This window comes from Bufo gargarizans, chromosome 1 (assembly GCF_014858855.1).
Source record: "Bufo gargarizans isolate SCDJY-AF-19 chromosome 1, ASM1485885v1, whole genome shotgun sequence".
In the NCBI taxonomy this organism is placed as follows: Eukaryota; Metazoa; Chordata; class Amphibia; order Anura; family Bufonidae; genus Bufo; species Bufo gargarizans.
In genome coordinates this window covers 276,279,902-276,301,264 of record NC_058080.1, presented here as the reverse complement: position 1 = coordinate 276,301,264, position 21,363 = coordinate 276,279,902, and the positions used below count along the sequence as shown (strand labels likewise).

General features: G+C 43.4%; 1 protein-coding gene across 4 annotated transcripts in view; it reads right to left on the bottom strand.

Moving 5' to 3' along the window:
* LOC122944920 (UDP-glucuronosyltransferase 2A1-like) overlaps positions 1–21,363 on the bottom strand; it is a 60,600-nt gene that overhangs the window by 9,447 nt on the left and 29,790 nt on the right. For 2 of the 4 annotated variants that reach the window (XM_044303651.1, XM_044303670.1), the window contains exons 2-4: positions 5,203–5,351; positions 3,795–3,926; positions 3,618–3,705 (exon numbers count right to left, since the gene is read on the bottom strand). In XM_044303651.1, the coding sequence (XP_044159586.1) occupies positions 3,618–3,705; positions 3,795–3,926; positions 5,203–5,351 (369 nt within the window). Of the gene's footprint in view, positions 1–3,617; positions 3,706–3,794; positions 3,927–5,202; positions 5,352–7,407; positions 8,173–21,363 lie in introns of those variants that run through there. The other 2 variants (XM_044303678.1, XM_044303661.1) reach the window with 2 other exon arrangements.

The following is a 21,363-nucleotide window of genomic DNA, read 5'->3' as shown; positions in this document are numbered from 1 at the left end:
CGTTGTACTTACTGGCGTTCATAGCTTTCTGTCATTCCCAACTCAATCTCTCACATAGTTCCATCAAGTTATATCTAGCAGGCCTTCAACACCACTTCATGCTCAGTAATCCGGGTCGTTCCTCCATATTTTCGAACCAGGCCATCAAGGCGGCCCTCAGGGGAATCCAAAAAACCGTCAAACAAACTCCCCCCCGCAGACAACCGGTGTCTCCCGAGCTATTCAGGGATCTGTCCTCTGCGTTAGATGGTCATCCTTTTGGGCCCTTTTCCAGCATGATGATACAAGCGGCCATGTTTTTAAGCTTCTATGGCTTTCTCCGGCCAGGGGAATTTACCGGCAGCCCTCCGGGGCAAGGCTGCCTCCGCAAAGACCAGTTGGCGTGGCACAACGACCATTTCATACTCAGCCTACCTCTAACCAAAACAAACCAGACAGGGCCACCCTCGGAGGTTAAATATTTCCCCACTCATAGTAAATGGTGCCCAGTCCGTATCCTAAATAAACTGCTGTCACAGTTACAGTCAACTCCTCCTAATAGTCCTCTCCTCCCCTTTAATGGCAAGCCCCTCTCATCCGTCCAATTCACGTCCCACATACGTTCCCTAGCGGCAGGCCTCGGATATGATCCAAGTACCATCTCGGGTCATTCGTTCCGTATAGGGGCGGCTTCATCTGCGTCACAACACCAGGTCCCTGCCCATGTCATCCGTTCCATGGGGCGTTGGCGGTCATCATGCTTCAACAGATATATTCCGAACCCACACAGGGAGATATCTCAGGCTTTTCAGTCATTGGCGTTATAGTACATAAACTGGAAGCATACGAATAAACAGGTTCTCACCAATGGAGTGTACTTGTCTTTTTGCCCTCTTCAGGCCTACCCACGCACATGGCTCCCGGCACAACTCAGCCATAGGTCAGGTTTGGCATGCCTTACCCACGTCTAGTACGTTTTAGCCCTGCCCATAAGTATTAAGGCTGATTTCAGCCTGTGTTTGTGGGCGGGGCGTAGCTCCCTATATATTCCCTCCAATACCTTCCCACAGGCGGTGTGTCTCACTTACCCCTCCCTCCCTCCCTTTTTTCACACACTCCAACAGGGTACGCCCTCTTCAGGCCTACCCACGCACATGGCTCCCGGCACAACTCAGCCATAGGTCAGGTTTGGCATGCCTTACCCACGTCTAGTACGTTTTAGCCCTGCCCATAATTAGAACAATGAACTAGTGTTATTATATCCCATGAACTATTTTTCTAATACATAAATATGTCGGACACATTCCTGGGAAACCATTGCTTTGTGTGGACGAGCTTATCCTGCTGAAAAATGCCAGTTGGAAGACCTGCCATGAGAGGGAACATGTGGTCACAGGATGTCCTGCACATATCTCTGAGCTGTCAGTGTCCCTCGTATCACTACTAGGGGTGAGCGACTGTCATATGCCATGGCTCCCCATATAATCACATCAGCAGTTCAAGCAGTGTGTTGCTCCACAGCAAAAAGCGCTAACAATGAGGTTGGGTCCCAAATAGGACCTGGATTTGTTGCAAAAGATGATACAGTTCCACTCCATAACAGTCCAGGATTCTCATTCATGACACCACTGCAAACAAAGTCGACAGTGGCTGGCTGTCAATAGCAGAACGCGTATTGGGCGCGGTGACACAAAATTTCTGCTTAGTGCCTGGAAATGGTCCAGGCAGGGACAGGGGTTCGTAATGAAGCTGCCACCTAGGTCTGGATAGTGGACAACAAAACTATGTGAGCTGCTTGTTGAATCAAATGATCCTCTCTACTGGTGGTCTGTCTGGGCCGTGTGGAGCCTGTTCGCATGCCCTCACATAACCACTGCTCTCAGCACCTCCTAACAGGTCAGAACGGCCTAGGTTGCTGGCAATTCATTGAAATGGTCATCCTGCATCACCCAATCCAATGATGCCCCCCCTCTCAAAGTCTGTCAACTGGGAAAAATGTCTGAGTACGTCGTAGAGGCAAGTCTAGCAGTTATCCATACTCAAAAGTAGCCTCTGAGAGCCTTTTTATAGGGCAGTGGCGGAAGCAGTTTTTCACCCTCTTGTGACGAGACCCAGCGTCTAATCGGTTTTGCAGTGATCTGGCATGTCTATCTGGGTGTGTTATTTTTTGTCGCTGAGTGTATTTCACCCTATAACACCACTCCCTGGAATGTTTATTTTAATAAGGAAAGGGGAATAAGTCACTACAGACACCTATGGTAGTGGGCTGGTCTTCCAAGGGAACAAAGGATCAGACATGTTGAAATACATCACCCATGTTTCCTGAGATCAAGAAATATATTCCATAGCTAGAGCAATATGTGTGCTTGCCCTTTTTCAGCCTCCTCTGCTTTCTCTGGTGCTTGGCTTGGTAAGCTGGGAGCACTGCACCATGCTGTTCATCATTCACCTAGAACCTTTGTCCAGAGAGAGGAGCCCCTCACCATGCTTTGCCTAGATCTTAATCCAGCCCTGTACTTAGTTGTATGAATGGTTACAAACCTATTGAGCTCCAGTATTACAAATAACAGTGATTCAGTCATGTTCCTGAAGTGGAACAAGTAACTACAGGATCCATTACAAAACTAGGAATGACACTGTCCAACTTTTCCTCTGCCCTTCCCTTCTATTCCTCAACCCCACCCGCCATCTCCAGGTCTGATGATGATGACTCATTATTACTGTATTATTTCTATGACACTGGCTGCCCTGTTACATGTGCACTTGGCAGCTGAAGGCATCAGTGTTGGTCCCATGTTCATATGTGCCCGCATTGCTGAGAAAACGTATGTTTTATTATATGCCAATGAGTCTTTAGGAGCTCATTTGCTATTAGAGGCTTTGCTCTCTCTGAAACCGCTGCGCCCTCTTCACTTTGATTAAAAGATACCAGGTGTGTTTACACTGCCTGGCCCTGTTAATCAAAGTGGTGAGGGCACCGCAGTTGCAGACAGAGCCGAGTCTCTAGGAGTAATGGCATTGCCACCATTGCACCTAGAGGCTTAATTGCATATATTAAAACATTATATTTCTCAGCAATGCAGCCTTCAGCTGCCAAGCGCAAATGTAAGGCTACTTTCACACTAGCGTTTTTGCAGATCCATCATGGATCTGCAAAAATGCTTCCGTTACAATAATACAACCGCATGCATCCGTCATGAACAGATCCGGTTGTATTATGTCCTTTATAGTCATAACGAATCCGTCTTGAACACCATTGAAAGTCAATGGGGGACGGATCCGTTTTCTATTGTGCCAGATTGTATCAGTCCCCATTGACATTGTGTGTCAGAACGTATCGTCAGGCGGACAGCAAAACGCTGCAGGCAGCGTTTTGGTGTCCGCCTCCAGAGCAGAATGGTGACTGAACGGCGGCAAACTGATGCATTGTGAGCGGATCCTTATCCATTCAGAATGCATTAAGGCAAAACTGATCCGTTTTGGACCGCTTTTGAGAGACCTGAATGAATCTCACAAACGGAAAGCCAAAACGCGAGTGTGAAAGTAGCCTAACAGGTCAGCCAGTTTCATAGGTACAAATCTGCTGACAGATGCTGGCAGAACCATCAGCATTGAAATCTTTAGTTCCCAAGCCTTACCCAAGAGATCATTCTGAGGTATCCAGTCATACAAGATTGTGTTCTCCCCTAATGTAGCTGGTCTTTTTCCACTGTATCTCCAGATTACCTGTTTCAATAATACAATAATTAATAATTATATGACAGAGGTGTCTTATTATAATTCTTATAGGTTCCATTAGGGGCAGTCAAGATTACCTTCTGCGGCAACTGGCTCAGGGCGCTAGCAATCACGTTACTTCTTTCATCTGTCAGGTTTTTCACCATAGAGCCAAGCGAGAATACAATGATGCCATGTTCTCCTGAGCTTTGTACAATCTTTTCCATATCCTTAGTGAACAAAATGCATTCTGTTATTATCTTACTTTATGATCCAGTTTTCTAAGTGATACATGCACACAGTCATGTCTTTTATTGCTGGTATTGCAGCGTGTTTGCCGTGTGAAGTTTGTCCTGCTATCTCCTTGTAGATAGGCTCTGAAGTAATCCGTCTCTCCCTTCTTTCTGTGCCTGGCAGCCATTTTTAGATTATGCCTTTGTACTATGAACATCTCTTATTGAACCCTGTGGCTTGCAATGTCAGTCTTAATATATCTGCCTCAGTGCCTTTTTTTCGCAGTTGATAAAGTTGGTAAAATATTAATTGGCATACCTATCCATGACTAACCATGCTCACTTTTCCACCTACTTTTCAGTAGGATTTGTTCTCCTCATAATCTGTTCTCTAATATTTGCAACTGGCGCCTCCCCCTAGGGCCCTACTATATAAAACGTGTCCCAGGTGTAGGAATTGTCCAGTGGTATAGTGCGGTCTAAAATGTCTCTTTATGGGTGTTATGGTGCTCCTACCTGGATACGGCTGGGCCCCAGGCTTTGGGGGGGGGGGGGGGGGGGAATAATTGAGGGATAAAAGAATAACTTGAGTCCAGACCTTGAGATGAAGTTTAATGGCAGCTTTACTTTGCATAAACATTCTCCAAAATTGTTTACAGGCTTTATCTTGGTTCCAGCAGGCTTTAGCATGAAACTGTCAGGCAAACTCCACTCTGCGACATCTGTTTCTCTCTGAGTCTGCTGTACTGACAGGCTGGCTGTATAACTCAGATTCTTCTGTATGCTGCACTTCAATTTGTAGTCTGACTCTAGGTTATGCCAGGGAACTTTCTTCCTGGCTCCTGAAGCTTCAAGCTTTGGCCTCCATGGCCATCAGAGCTTAGGGTGCTCTGGTTGCGTTGGCACGTCCAGCAGAGATGCGCCCCTGCACACCCTTCTTCTAGCTGAGGGTAAGCTAAACTGACTCTAACTGGTCCCCATCCTTCCTGCAGGAAGTAGGACAAGCCCACTTCTCTCCAGAGGGGAGTTAGAATGAAATGGAAAGCTCTGCCGTGTTTGCTGCCACCTGCTGGTGAATCAGGCACATTACATGAACATAACAGTTACAAAACAGGATTAGGAATGCACAGTGTGGAGGACGTGGACAAAATACATAGATGACATTGGTGTTAGCCTAATAAAGACAGTAGCAGGGTACAGCAGTGGTAACACCACTCTGGGATGTTACATATTTGTCTATGGAAATTGAATAACTTGACTTTATTCCACTTACCTCTGGCAAAGGCTTTGGTGGTTTACAGTGCAGGCCTCCTACAAACTCAAAGTTCGGAAGGAATGGTCGTGGGTACTCAAAATCCCAGTATGTCCGAATGAGCCAAATTTCAGCTTTCCCCATAATTTCACACAATGTTGTTGGCCGACCTATTAAAACAAAATACATATTTGCAATGACATGTATTAAATAAGTATTGGATGACAGGCATTAAAGGGGTTGTCTGGTTTCTGATATTAATGACCTATCCTCAGGATGGGTCATCAGTATCACACCGACTCATGGCACCCCTGCCAATCAGCTGTTTGAATAGAACGCAGCTCTGCATTCTCTTCTATGTTTACTTGCTCGCATTGACATTAAAGCGATGAGCAGGTGTAAGTACATCTCCTCTGTCCCATTCACTTTAATGGTACAGAGCAGCTGTGGTTACACTCAGTCCGATTCAAATGAATGGGACGAAAGAGCTGTAATCATACATGCTCGCCAGTGCAATGTCAACAGCGAGCAGGTAAACAGTGAAAAGAACGAAGCGCTCACATTGTCTTCAAACAGCTGATCAACGGGGATGTCGGGAGTCATACCCCTGCTGATCTTATACTTAAGACCTATCCTGCGGATAGGTCATCAATAGTGGTGAGCAAAGCAAGCTTCAGATGCTACATCCGAAGTTGCTTCATGCAAACCTTTGGATCACTAGTCATCAATATTGGAAAATGGACAACCTGTTTAACAATACCGATATTGCAGAGTATTTTATGTAAGTTGAATGGTCTTGGAACAGAAGCATGGTGTAGCTTAACCTTTGCATCCACCTTGTTGGCTGTTTCTATGGTACAGTCTGCACTTTCATAGGGCACACTAATGTAGATACTGATGTGGATCTGACTTGATCCACGTTTAAAGGGTTCTTCGAGACCGGGAACCCCTTTTGATATGCACATGTCAAATGGGAATCCAAGTCTCGAAGAACCGCATTAATGCTATACTTTATGACAATATTCACATGACAGACCTGAGCCCTAGAAAGGTAGTATAGGTCTTTAAGTATTGATATATCAGAGTTAGGGCTCATGCACACGACCATATGTATTTTGTGGTCCGCAAAAACCTGATCCGGACAACGTCCATGTGCATTTTGTATTTTGCACAATGGAACAGCTGGCTCCTAATAGAACAGTACTATCCTTGTCCATAAGTGGACAATAATAGGACATGTTCTATTTTTTTGCGGAACTGAAATAAGGACTTAAGGAAACGAAATGCACACAGAGCAACGTTCGTTTTTTTTTTTGCGGACCCGTTAAAATGAATGGTTCCGCATATGGACACAGAAAGAAAATACTTTTGTGTGCACGAGCCCTTAGGCCCCTTGCAGACGAGCGTTCCTCCCGCAGCGAGTCTGCATCGCAGCTCCCGGCCTGACTTCCCAGGCAAGTCGGGGGTCACATAGCATTATATTGATTTCTGATGCTTTGTAAACCTTACAGTCCTGGAATGTATTGGATAACACTGGCAGCATTATGCCAGTGTTATCCAATACATTCCAGAACTGTAAGAGTTACATAGCATCATAAATCAATATAATGCTGTGTGACCCCCAGCAGCGTTGGGAGGTCAGGCCGGGAGCTGCGTTGCGGACTCGCTGCGGGAGGAACGCTCGTCTGCAAGGGGCCTTAGAGTCTTAGAAATCTATATACAATCAGTGTATTTGAACATTTATAATTCTGTGATTCTCAAACTTTGTCTTCAAAATGATGTGATGTGCATACTTTGGTGGGCTTCAACCCTGCTAGCATATATAGTGACTACCTCAATAATTTGATTTGAACCCAGTCTGAAGGTGTGCTGGTGGTTACTCATTAGCCACACTCGTGAGATGATTTCAATGACATACATTTGAACTTTTGCCAGCCACCACATGTACATCATATTTCCGGCAGTTCAACTGCTGGTAAAAACACCTACTTTTCTGACCATAGGAGTAGAAAAGTGATTAATCAAGAAACCATGACATATTTAATAGAGCAGGGAGATATGTGTTGTATATTATTCTAAAGTAATTCGTTTTTGTACTCAGAAATCTTGCAAATATAATTTTTGGGGTTAGCCAGTGAAGGTATCACTCCTAATAAGTGTTTTACAATGCAAAGGAATTGTGTAAAAACAAATACAACATAAGATTGGAGCATAAATGATATTTACCTAATACCTCGCTGTAATATTGATTCCAGGACGGTAAAACGACAAAATAAAATATGGCATCTTGAGATAAATAGAAAACTGCATTTTTTAATCTTTCAACAAAAGACATTTTATCGGTCAGCTGAGTCATTGTACCGGGCACATAAGAATATGGTGTTGGGATGTGACCACAGTGTCTCTCCATGACATTGCCCATTGAGAACCTAAAGGAATAGACAAATGGGACTCCAATGATCTCAGCAATAAGTTCGCCACAGGGAGCCAAGGGATCCGCCACCAGGATGTCAAACTTTTCCTCGTGTAGCTTATTCAGTAGTACCTTGTTCTTTATAATACCGTCACACACAAGGCGTTCCAGTTCCTCAGAGTCCGCCAAGGCCTTATTCATTCGTGTAAAGAAGTCCCAATACGACATGTTAGGCAGTTCATAAATCCATATGCGAAGGAATTCCTCCAGAAGCGCTTCATTCTTCTCTTTGTCAAATGAAACTGGAAACACCTCAAACCGTAAAGCCGAAGTTTTATTGGTGTCCGTGATCATGTAGGCTGAATGAACCAGCACAGTAACCTCATGGCCTTTGTGCGCAAGCTTCTCGAGGATGGTGTTTAGATTAATAAAATGGCTACCGTCTGTGGGCCATGCTAGAATTTTTCCTGGGGAAGCTGTGCTGAAGAAGCTAATATGAAGCACAAGTATAACTCCTGCCCAGAACATGCTGAAATCCAAGTGTAGATCCAGAGCAGAAATGCAGTGAACACCGCCCTGCAGCCAGTGTTTATCAGGAAATCACGTGCTAGAAATTAGAATAGACTTCTGTAAAATAGTTTCTTTTAGCATTGGATGAGAGAATTCTCTCCAGGTTTTCTGCTCTTGATGCTCCACCTACAGGTCAACTGATTACTTGCAGTTGAATGGTTCAAGAAGGATCCAGGTCCACAATTTTCATATACAGCTTGTTACAGTCTTCACTCTGTATTACTACATTTTTATGTTCAATCATTGCATAGTTTTAAAGATCAAGACGTGTTATGCCTAACACAGCAAATGACGAGTGGTGCAGAATTTTTAAAGGGATTCTGTTACCAGTTTTAACCCCCTCCAGATAAAAATATGGTTATGTACAGGGAGCTTTACTGATTCCTGATGTGGTCTTATAAATGTAATATGTAGGCTCATTTTGCCTAAAAAAACGCTATTACTAACCTGTCATTCATAAAAATAAGGTGCCGAAGGGGATGTAAATGGATCCAAGCTGCCGTCCGCACCCGCCGCCGTTGGTGCCCAGCTCCGCCTTTCCTGACCTCAGCGCCGCCTCATAATCCTGTGTGACGCCTCCGAATCTCCCTCCCTCCCCCCTCCTTCTGCTCTAACATCTCGCGCGTGCGCACAGGCCTCTTCCTGATGCGCCCGTGTGGACTTCTCCGTTCGGCTTTATGGAGCGAGTGTGCAGGTCATCGGAGGTTGAGCGAAGTGCCGGCGCATGCGCACTTCGCTCCATGAAGCCGAACGGAGAAGTCAGCACGGGCGCATCAGGCAGAGGCCTGTGCGCACGCGCGAGATGTTAGAGCAGAAGGAGGGGGAAGGGAGGGAGAGCTGGAGGCGTCACACAGGATTATGAGGCGGCGCTGAGGTCAGGAAAGGCGGAGCTGGGCACGAACGGCGACGGGTGCGGGCGGCAGCTTGGATCCATTTACATCCCCTTGGGCACCTTATTTTTATGAATGACAGGTTAGTAATAGCGTTTTTTAGGCAAAATGAGCCCACAGATTACATTTATAAGACCACATTAGGAATCAGTAAAGCTCCCTGAACATAACCATATTTTTATCTGGAGGGGGTTAAAACTGGTGACAGAATCCCTTTAAGAATATGGGTGGAATTTTTCATCTGCTGTGTTTTTTGGTCAGTTTTAAGCCCTATTTCACACTGGGGTTACTCGTTTCGTCAGGGGAACAGCCTACAGTGTACATCCGTGAGCTGCTGGAAGTCTGCGCGGCCTCATTCACATGCGGCAGTATTTGCACTGAATGGGGCCGAGCGGACTTCCGACAGCTCACGGATGTACACTGTAGTTATGGATCCGGCAGGCTGTTCCCCTGACGAGTAACGCCAGTGTGAAAGTAGCCCAAGTCTGTCTCAGGTTTGTGCGGTTGCACTTAATTCATGAAATGGCACACAGCAATAATGATTTTGGCGCGCGTGAGATGCAGTTTAATGACTCTGACACCAATCGGTGAAGGTACACCAGGTATGTGGAAACATTTTTATGACTTTTGTGAATGTCACAGAAGATAAATGAGACTTAAAAGGGTTATGTCCTGATGTAAAAAAATTGAAATCAAAGCTAGAACCAGCTCTGAACCTCACATGGATCCAAAGATCTCCACATTTACTGCTCCAAATGCTCTGCTAGATTACGTATCTAAAGCCTGGCAGCTCAAGGATGTATCTTTTCTGCTGCAGATCTCTCTCTTTAACTGCCAGAGCTTCAGCCAACAGAAGATAAGGCTAGTGACAGGTGAAGATTTAAACTGAGCATGTGCGGCCATCTCAGTGAGACGGACAAAAAAACAAGGAAAATAACAAACAGCAGGTGGCGCTGTACAGATACATTTTATTGAATAGCTCACTGGCTATGCTACATTTTAAATTAAATGCAATTACAAAAGTATTCCGTTTCAGGTGCTGGTTCGAAAACTGTAGAATTAGCTTCAACCCTTTAAAAGTGATCTAATCTGTAAACTTGGCTTTAACCCCAGCCCACTTTTGAAAGTGGCGCAGGATGGTGCAGGAAGGCAAAAGTTGCAATATTTTGCAGAAAAAGTCACCAGCATTTGCGACATTGTAACTCAAACAAACTGGCATACCAGATTTATTACTTGTCCTTCTAAGCTTCTATATGCACAAGGCAGTTGTGGTGGCACCAATGCTGTTCTGACCCATTTATTGGCATGGCTATCAGGGAAGCAGCTGCTTCAAGGTCGAGCGCAGAAGGGGCCCGGGAGCAGTCACTGTGCTTCATCACCCCGGGCCCTGTCAGGGCAGCTGTCTTTTCCTGCACCTAAAGTCCGGTTCTAAGTCCTGCACTTGCACTGCACTAATCTGACACTGACATTACTCTGCTTCGCGAATAATTTGAATATCGCAAAATATATTCGTAATTGCGAATATTCAATTTTTGGGGAAATACCAGTTCATGCAAATTTTTATGCAAAATTTTGTATGCAAATTTTATGTGAATTTTCGCAATCAAGAAAATAATGTCTGGAGATCAGGAATTCGCGAATTCTCGAATATATGGCGAATATTCGCCCAAATATTCGCGAAATATCGCAAATTCGAATATTGCCCCTGCCGCTCATCACTATTGGAGTGGGGGGGTCACTCATGTGCCATGTAAGACAGCAGGAAAGCTGGATGTCTACATATGTGTATTGTATATGAGTGCTTCCATGTGGTGACTGTGTGTATGAATGAGTCCATGTATTTGGTGACTGCGTATGAATGCGTCCATGTATGTACTTATTTTGTATCAATGCATCCATGTACAGTACAGACCAAAAGTTTGGACACACCTCATTCAAAGAGTTTTCCTTATTTTCATGACTATGAAAATTGTAGATTCACACTGAATGCATCAAAACTATGAATTAACACATGTGGAATTATATACATAACAAAAAAGTGTGAAACAACTGAAAATATGTCATATTCTAGGTTCTTCAAAGTAGCCACCTTTTGCTTTGATTACTGCTTTGCACACTCTTGGCATTCTCTTGATGAGCTTCAAGAGGTAGTCACCTGAAATGGTCTTCCAACAGTCTTTAAGGAGTTCCCAGAGATGCTTAGCACTTGTTGGCCCCTTTGCCTTCACTCTGCGGTCCAGCTCACCTCAAACCATCTCGATTGGGTTCAGGTCATCTGGCGCAGCACCCCATCACTCTCCTTCATGGTCAAATAGCCCTTACACAGCCTGTAGGTGTGTTTGGGGTCATTGTCCTGTTGAAAAATAAATGATGGTCCAACTAAACGCAAAACGGATGGAATAGCATGCCGCTGCAAGATGCTGTGGTAGCCATGCTGGTTCAGTATGCCTTCAATTTTGAATAAATCCCCAACAATGTCACCAGCAAAGCACCCCCACACCATCACACCTCCTCCTCCATGCTTCACGGTGGGAACCAGGCATGTAGAGTCCATCCGTTCACCTTTTCTGCGTCGCACAAAGACACGGTGGTTGGAACCAAAGATCTCAAATTTGGACTCATCAGACCAAAGCACAGATTTTCACTGGTCTAATGTCCATTCCTTGTGTTCTTTAGCCCAAACAAGTCTCTTCTGCTTGTTGCCTGTCCTTAGCAGTGGTTTCCTAGCAGATATTCTACCATGAAGACCTGATTCACACAGTCTCCTCTTAACAGTTGTTCTAGAGATGTGTCTGCTGCTAGAACTTTGTGTGGCATTGACCCGTTCTCTAATCTGAGCTGCTGTTAACCTGCGATTTCTGAGGCTGGTGACTCGGATGAACTTATCCTCCGCAGCAGAGGAGACTCTTGGTCTTCCTTTCCTGGGGCGGTCCGCATGTGAGCCAGTTTCTTTGTAGAGCTTGATGGTTCTTGTGACTGCACTTGGGGACACTTTCAAAGTTTTCCCAATTTTTCGGACTGACTGACCTTCATTTCTTAAAGTAATGATGGCCACTCGTTTTTCTTTACTTAGCTGTTTTTTTCTTGCCATAGTACAAATTCTAACAGTCTATTCAGTAGGACTATCAGCTGTGTATCCACCTGACTTCTCCACAACGCAACTGATGGTCCCAACCCCATTTATAAGGCAAGAAATCCCACTTATTAAACCTGACAGGGCACACCTGTGAAGTGAAAACAATTTCAGGTGACTACCTCTTGAAGCTCATCAAGAGAATGCCAAGAGTGTGCAAAGCAGTAATCAAAGCAAAAGGTGGCTACTTTGAAGAACCTAGAATATGACATATTTTCAGTTGTTTCACACTTTTTTGTTATGTATATAATTCCACATTTAATTCATAGTTTTGATGCCTTTAGTGTGAATCTACAATTTTCATAGTCATGAAAATAAAGAAAACTCTTTGAATGAGAAGGCGTGTCCAAACTTTTGGTCTGTACTGTATGTGGAGACTGCGTATGAATGCGTCCATGTTTGTGATGACTCTGTGTATGAATGCATCCATGTATGTGGAGACTGCGTATGAATGCGTCCATGCATGTGATGACTCTGTGTATGAATGCATCCATGCATGTGGTTATTTTGTATGAATGCGTCCATGTATGTGGTGAGTGCGTGTATAAGTACATCCATGTATGTGGTGACTGTGTGTATGAGAGCATCCACGTACGTGGGGAGTGCATGTATGAGTGCATCAACGTATGTGGTGACTGTGTATGAGAGCGTCCATGTACGTGGGGAGTGCATGCATGAGTGCGTCAACGTATGTGGAGACTGTGTGTATGAGTGCGTCCATGTACGTGGGGAGTGCATGTATGAGTGCGTCTACGTATGTGGTGACTGTGTGTATGAGTGCGTCCATGTACGTGGGGAGCGCATGTATGAGTGCGTCAACGTATGTGGTGACTGTGTGTATGAGTGCACCTATTTATGTGGTGAGTGCATGTATCAGTGACTCCATTTATGTGGTGAGTACTATGTCTATGAGTGTGTCTATGACAGAACTGTATAAGACACCTGTGGCTGCAGTATGAAAGGTACAGAGTCTAAAATACTTGTGGTTATGTAGCGGTAAATCAGACATGTCTATTATAATTGCAGCATAGGTTTAAAGGGGTTAAGTTAAATATAAACTCCGTCAGCAGCTATATAAATGTTAAAAAACAATAGTCATTCTAAAAATGACAGTAAAATAAATACATTTAAAAAATCACAAATTAGTCGACAGAACTATTTATTCCGTCATGAATGACGAAAAAAAAAAACTTTATTTGTCCCCATAGACGTTTTGCATTCCGTCCTAAAATTCCGTTATATTCCGTTAAAACTCTGTTATAACAGAATTCCATTACGTGAACCCGCCCTTAGCCAGATGAGTGGGGTTTGCACAGGAGGAGGGAGTTTGCTAAGAAGTGTGTGTATGGAGCGCGTAAAAAAATTTGCTGTGAGGCCAAGCAGTTTTAGCCAGTGGACTCACTGCCTGTCTTGCTGGGTCCACGTTTTAAAGCAAAGAAAGGCCCTTCTTGTCACTTCCTGCAGCAGCTCCTGAAGTTTATGATCCTCCTACTAAAAGGCTAAAAAGGGGTTGTGTCATTTCAACAAGTGGCATTTATCATGTAGAGAAAGTTAATACAAGACACTTACTAATGTACTGTGATTGTCCATATTGCCTCCTTTGCTGGCTGGATTCATTTTTCCATCACATTATACAGTGCTTGTTATTATGGGTATGACCACCATGCAATCTATCAGCAGGTGGCCGTGCAATAGACTATACACACTATAGAAAAAAGCACCAGCCTATGTGAGCTCCCATGGTCCTGGCCACCAGAGAGGTCAGCACTTTTTTCTGTAGTGTGCAAGCACGGCCACCACTGCTGGATTGCTGGGTGGTTGTAACCATGGAAACGAGCCATGTATAATGTGATGGAAAAATGAATCAAGGCAGGAAAGGAAGCAATATGGATAATAACAATACATTAGTAAGTGCCTTGTATTAACTTTCTCTACATAATAGATGCCATTTGCTGAAGTGACACAACCCCTTTAATGATATTAGTTATTCTACTTCTTGTACTGGGACAGTCTATAAAACATCTGCTTTCTCTTGGTTGCATGTCTGAAATATTAAATTATATCCTGAAATATATGTAAAAATTATGACAATTTATCACTGTATTTATCAATCTGAAAACGTAGGGGAGCAGGAGTAGATTCCTAGTGCAATGTGCGCCAAAATTTTCAACTTTTGTACAGCAGAAGCTCCACTGTAGTGACTAGGTCTGAAATTAAAGGGGCTGTGCCACTTCAGCAAATAGCATTTATCATGTAGAGAAAGTGAATACAAGGCACTTACTATTGTATCATTATTATCCATACTGTCTCCTCTGCTGGCTGGATTCATTTTTCCATCACATTATATACTGATTGTTTCCATGGTAACAGACCACCCTGCAATTCAGCAGCAGTGGTTGTGCTTGCACACTATAGGAAAAGGCACTGTCCTATGTGCGCTCCCACGGTCCCGCCACCAGTGAGGCACCACTTACGCACTGTTACTGAATATGTAGTGTAAAGATTACAAAACCGACAATGTGTGCGAAATGACTGACTCCTTGGACTATGAATTGTACACTGGGGTTTTAGCTGACACAGATGTAATGCATAGAGGAGGCCCTTGGATGCAGCCAGACTGTTCCAGCTCCATAACTTGTTTATTTGATGACTTGAATTTTTGGCTGTACATTTCTTTAGTGGCTGTTACAAAGACATGGTTCAATGGGAGTAATGACTGGGATATAACAATACCAGGGTTCTCTCTATATAAGAAAGACAGAGAAGGGCAAGAAAGGGGGAGGGGTGGCCTCTGTATGTGAAAGATAGCATAAAATCTAATTTAATACAAGTTAGCGAGACCAATTTAGAGTCAGTTTGGGTTACCTTGCAGCTTAATAATCATAAGGTAACTCGTGTAGGTGTGATATGTAGATCACCTAGCCAAGTCAAAGAATTAGATGATCTACTAGTTGAGGAAATAGCTAAAATGACATTGAAAGGGGAAGTTATCATTATGGGAGACTTTAATCTTCCTGAAAAGATTGGAAAACCAAAATAGCTAGTTCTGCCAGATATTCTAAATTCCCTACTAGGATTATCTCTACAGCAAGTAGTTGAGTAGCCAACCCGGAAGGAGGCCATTTTAGATTTAGCATTCACAAATGGGAATTTGGTATCTGATATTACTGTAGGGGAAAGCTTGGGATCTAGTGATCACCAGTCAGGGTTTACTATAAGTACAGTGACTGAGTCACACCACACGAAAACAAAAGTTTTTGTTTTTAGAAAAACTTCTAAAATTAGATTAGTGGTATACGAGTCCCTATCAGATTGGAACAGTTTCAATGGAGTCCAGGAGAAATGGGACTACTTAAAAGTAGCACTATTGAAGGCAACAGATAATTGCATTAGGCTTGTCAGTAAAAGCAAAAAAAGAAAGAGACTCAGCAGAAGTGGCCAAAATCATTAAAAACAAAAAGATAGCATTTAGTAATTATAAAAATAAAAAAAACGAGGATGACAGGCAAATTTATAAGATTAGGCAGAGAGAGGCCAAACAAGTTATAAGAGCTTCTAAAGCACAGGCAGAAGATAAATTAGCTCAGTCAGTGAAAAAAGGCGATAAGACATTCTTCAGATACATAAATGAAAAAAGGAAACTAAAACAAGGAATTACCAAATTAAAAACAAAAGAAGGAAGGTATATGAAAGAAGACAAAGAGCTAGCTGACTGCCTCAATGAATACTTCTGTTCAGTTTTTACAAAGGAAAATAAAGGAAAAGGACCTCAGTTAGGAAGGAAGACTAATTAATCTTTTGATGCATGTGTCTTTACAGAGGAAGAGGTTCTAAGTCAGCTGTCTAAAATTAATACAAATAAGTCACAGGGGCCTGATGGGATACACCCAAAGCTATTAAAATAGCTTAGTGGTGAACTAGCAAAATCATTACCAGATTTATTTAACCAATCACTGGCAACAGGAGTCGTCCCAGAAGATTTGAAATGAGCAAATGTTGTGCCCATTCACAAGAAAGGTAGTAGGGAGGAATCGGGCAACTATAGGCCAGTAAGCCTGACATCAATAGTGGGGATATTAATGGGAACCATACTTAAAGGGATTCTGTCATCAAAATGTTCGATATGGAGCTGTTCATATCATCCTCTCAGTCTCTATTATCTAATTAAAAATATACTAGTTTTACCCCCCACCTGTCCTCTTATTTGGATAAAAATCGGTTTTATTAATATGCTAATTGCCTTACTAACATGCCAAAGGGGCTGCCCCCCTGCCGTTTGTGCCCAGCCGCGCCCCTTATCTCGTACCCCAGCGCCGCCCCACTGCTAATTATGCACTCCTCTCATCGCCGATGTTGCGCCGTAATCTTGCGCATGCGCCCTAAATCCACTGGTCAGCGCCCACGGGCGAAGTGTGCAGACAGCCGGTGCATGCGCGCTTCGTTCGCTGAGGCTGCTGCCAGGACACCACGCGGGCGCTAACCAGTGGATTTAGGGTACATGCGCGAGATTACGGCGCACCATCAGCGATGAGAGGAGTGCATAATTAGCAGTGGGGCGGCGCTGGGCTACGAGATAAGGGGCGCGGCTGGGCACAAACTGCCGGAGGGACAGCCCTTTGGGCACGCTAGTAAGGTAATTAGCATATTAATAAAACCGATTTTTATCCAAAATGAGAGGACAGGTGGGGGTAAAACTAGTATATTTTTAATTAGATAATGGAGACTGAGAGGATGATATGAACAGCTCCATATTGAAAATCTTGATGACAGAATCCCTTTAAGGAGAGGATTGTGGAACATCTAAAATCCCATGGATTGAAAGATGAAAGACAGCATGGGTTTACTTCACGGAGAGCATATCAAACTAATCTTATAGATTTTTTTGATTGGGTGACTAAAATAATAGATGGCAGAGGTACAGTAGAAATCGCTTATCTAGACTTTAGTAAGGCTTTTGATACTGTCCCACATAGAAGGCTTATCAATAAATTTAAGTATTTGGGCTTGGACTCCAATATTGTTGAATGGATTAGGCAGTGGCTGAGGGACAGGCAACAGAGGGTTGTAGTCAATGGAGTATATTCAGACCAAGGTCTTGTTACAAGTGGGGTACCTCAGGGATCTGTTCTGGGACCCATATTGTTTAATATCTTTATCAGCGAAATTGCAGAAGGCCTCGATGGTAAGGTGTGTCTTTTTGCTGATGACACAAACATTTGTAACAGGGTTGATGTTCCTGGAGGGATACACCAAATGGAAAAGTATTTAGGAAAACTAGAGGAATAGTCAAAAATCTGGCAACTAAAATGTAATGTTGATAAGTGCAAGAAAATGCACCTGGGGCATAAAAACCCAAGAGCAGAATATAAAATCAGTGATACAGTCCTAACCTCAGTATCTGAGGAAAGGGATGTAGGGGTCATTATTTCAGAAGACTTAAAGGTAGGCAGACAATGTCATAGAGCAGCAGGAAATGCTAGCAGAATGCTTGGGTGTATAGGGAGAGTCATTACCAGTAGAAAGAGGGAGGTGCTCATGCCGCTCTACAGAGCACTAGTGAGACCTTATTTGGAGTATTGTGCTCAGTACTGGAGACCATATCTCCAGAAGGATATTGATATTTTGGAGAGAGTTCAGAGAAGAGCTACTAAACTAGTAGCAGGATAAAACTTACCAGGAAAGATTAAGGCATCTTTCACACAGGCATCATGTTTTTTTGGCCGGATAAGATGCGGGTGTGTTTCGGGAAAATGCATGATTTTTCCCCGCAAGTGCAAAACATTGTAATGCGTTTTGCACACGCGTGAGAAAAATCGGCATGTTTGGTACCTAAATCCGAAATTCTTCACAGAAGTTCGAGTTTGGGTTAGGTGTTGTGTAGATTGTATCATTTTCCCTTATAACATGGTTATAAGGGAAAATAATAGCATTCTTAATACAGAATGCATAGTACAATAGGGCTGGAGGGGTTAAAAAAGAAAAAAAATTTCACCTTAATCCACTTGTTCGCGCAGTTCTCTTCTGTCTTCTTCTTTGAGGAATAGGACCTTTGATGACGTCACTGCGCTCAACACATGGTTCATCACACGATCTTTTACCATAATGATGGATCATGTGAAGGACCATGTGTTGAGCGCAGTGACGTCACCACAGGTCCTTTTCCTACTGCACAGCAAAGATGAAGACAGAAGAGAAGTGGATTAAGGTGAGTTAAATATTTTTTCATTTTTTTTTAACCCCTCCAGCCCTATTGTACTATGCATTCTGTATTAAGAATGCTATTAATTTCCCTTATAACCATGTTATAAGGGAAAATAATAATGATCGGGTCTCCATCCCGATCGTCTCCTAGCAACAGTGCGTGAAAATCGCACCGCATCCGTACTTGCTTGTGGATGCTTGCGATTTTCACGCAGCCCCATTCACTTCTGTGGGGTCTGCGTTGCGTGGATAACGGACAAAGAGGAGCATGCTGCGATTTTTACGCAATGCACAAGTAATGCGCGAAAATCACCGCTCATCTGCACAGCCTCATAGAAATGAATGGGTCCGGATTCATTGCGGGTACAATGCGTTCACCTCACGCATCGAACCCACGCGGAAATCTCGCCCGTCTGAAAGAGGCCTAATGGACTTTAACATGTATAGCTTGGAAGAAAGACAAGACAGAGGGGATGATAGAAACTTTTAAATACATAGAGGGAATTGACAAGGTAAAAGAGGAGAGAATATTTAAAAGAAGAAAAACTGCTACATAGTTTTAAATTAGAGGGGCAAAGGTTTAAAAGTAATATCAGGAAGTATTACTTTACTGAGAGAGTAGTGGATGCATGGAATAGCCTTCCTGCAGAAGTGGCAGCAGCAAATACAGTGAAGGAGTTTAAGCATGCATGGGATAGACATAAGGCCATCCTTCATATAAGATAGGGCCAGGGGCTATCCATAGTATTCAGTATATTGGGCAGACTAGATGGGCCAAATGGTTCTTATCTGCCAACACATTCTATGTTTCTTTATGTTTCTATACAGATCCAGAGTCAAAGATAGAAAAACGGACTGCACTCCCAAAGATCTTCAGTGAAAAAAAGGTTTATTCACCCATAGGTGGCACAAGCGACGTTTCGGCTCTCACATGAGCCTTTCTCAAAAATCGCGCGCCTGTGTTGATTCGGCGCAGGCGCTCTGAGATGAGGAGGCTCGTCTCCTCAGCACTCCCTCAGTGCGCCTGCGCCGATGACGTCTTCTATTTCGGTGATGTCATCGGCGCAGGCGCACTGAGGGAGTTCTGAGGAGACGAGCCTCCTCATCTCAGAGCGCCTGCGCCGAATCAACACAGGCGCGCGATTTTTGAAATGCTGACAGGGCTGGCCGGAGGAGGAGATCCCGGCTGGCCCTGTCAATCAACACGACGAGGGGGCGGTTTTCTGCAGCAGCTACCAGCAAGTAGCCGCCCTACTTGCTGGTAGAGACCGAATTTACATATTATAAAACTTCGTTTTTTGCAGAAACTGCTGGATCAAAGTAAGTAACACAATTATATCGTCATATATCGCAATATAACTAATTTCACTAGCCCCAAAAAAAAAATCACTTTAGTGGGGTGACAGAAGCCCTTTAAGGACACATAACGTAGCGGTACGTCATGTGTATTTCTGATCATCGCCGTGCGGCAGGCGGTGATCGGAACTGGGTGCCTGCTGAAATCAATCAGCAGGCACCCTGGGACAATGCTGAGGGTGGTCCCTTCGGGGGCTGCTGTGCCATTTCATCCCCCGATTCTTGACGGGATCACAGAGGGAGGGGGCCCCCCTTCCTCCCCATCACCCGCTGCAGGCAGAAGTCTGATCAGACTAAGTGTAAAGTGAAAATACAGTACAGTACACTATATAGTGTACTGTACTGTATTATACAGACATAAGACCCACTGGATCTCTAAGAACCAAGTGGGTCTGGGTAAAAAAAAAAAGAAGTGAAAAATAAAAATAAAAAAACACACTTATCACTGATTAAAAAAAAAAAATGCACTACGCATATTAGGTATCGCTGCATTCGTAATAACCTGCACTATAAAAATATCACATTACCTATCCCCTCAGGTGAATACCGTAAAAAAAAAGTGTAAAAAAAGACATTTTTTGGCACCTTACATCACAAAAAGTGTAATAGCAAGCGATCAAAAAGTCATATGCACCCCGAAATAGTGACAATCAAACCATCATCTCAACCCGCAAAAATTATACCCTACCCAAGATAATCGCCCAAAAACTGAAAAAACTATGGCTCTCGGACTGTGGAGACACTAAAACATGATTTTTTTGTTTCAAAAATGAAATAATTGTGTAAAACTTACATAAATAAAAAAAGTATATATATTAGGTATCGCCGCATCCGTAATAACCTGCTCTATAAAAATATCACATGATCTAACCTGTCAGATGAATGTTGTAAATAACATAAAATATAAAAACGGTGCCAAAACAGCTATTTCTTGTTACCTTGCCTCACAAAAAGTGTAATATAGAGCAACCAAAAATCATATGTACCCTAAAATAGTACCAATAAAACTGCTACCCTATCCCGTAGTTTCCAAAATGGGGTCCTGTTTCTACTCTAGGGGTGCATCAGGGGGCTTCAAATGGGACTTGGTGTCAAAAAAACAGTCCAGCAAAATTTGCCTTCCAAAAACCGTATGGCATTCCTTTCCTTCTGTACCCTGCCGTGTGCCCGTACAGCAGTTTACAACCACATATGGGGTGTTTCTGTAAACTACAGAATCAGGGCCATAAATATTGAGTTTTGTTTGGCTGTTAACCCTTGATTTGTAACTGGAAAAAAATTATTAAAATGGAAAATCTGCCCAAAAAGTTAAATTTTAAAATTTTATCTCTATTTTCCATTAATTCTTATGGAACACCTAAAGGGTTAGCAAAGTTTGTAAAATCAGTTTTGTATACCTTAAGGGGTGTAGTTTCTAAAATGGGGTCACTTTTTTAAGTTTCTACTATAGGGGTGCATCAGAGGGGCTTCAAATGGGACATGGTATAAAAAAAAACCAGTCCAGCAAAATCTGCCTTCCAAAAACTGTATGGCATTCCTTTCCTTCTGCGCCCTGCCGTGTGCCCGTACAGCAGTTTACGAACACATAAGGGGTGTTTCTGTAAACCACAGAATCAGGG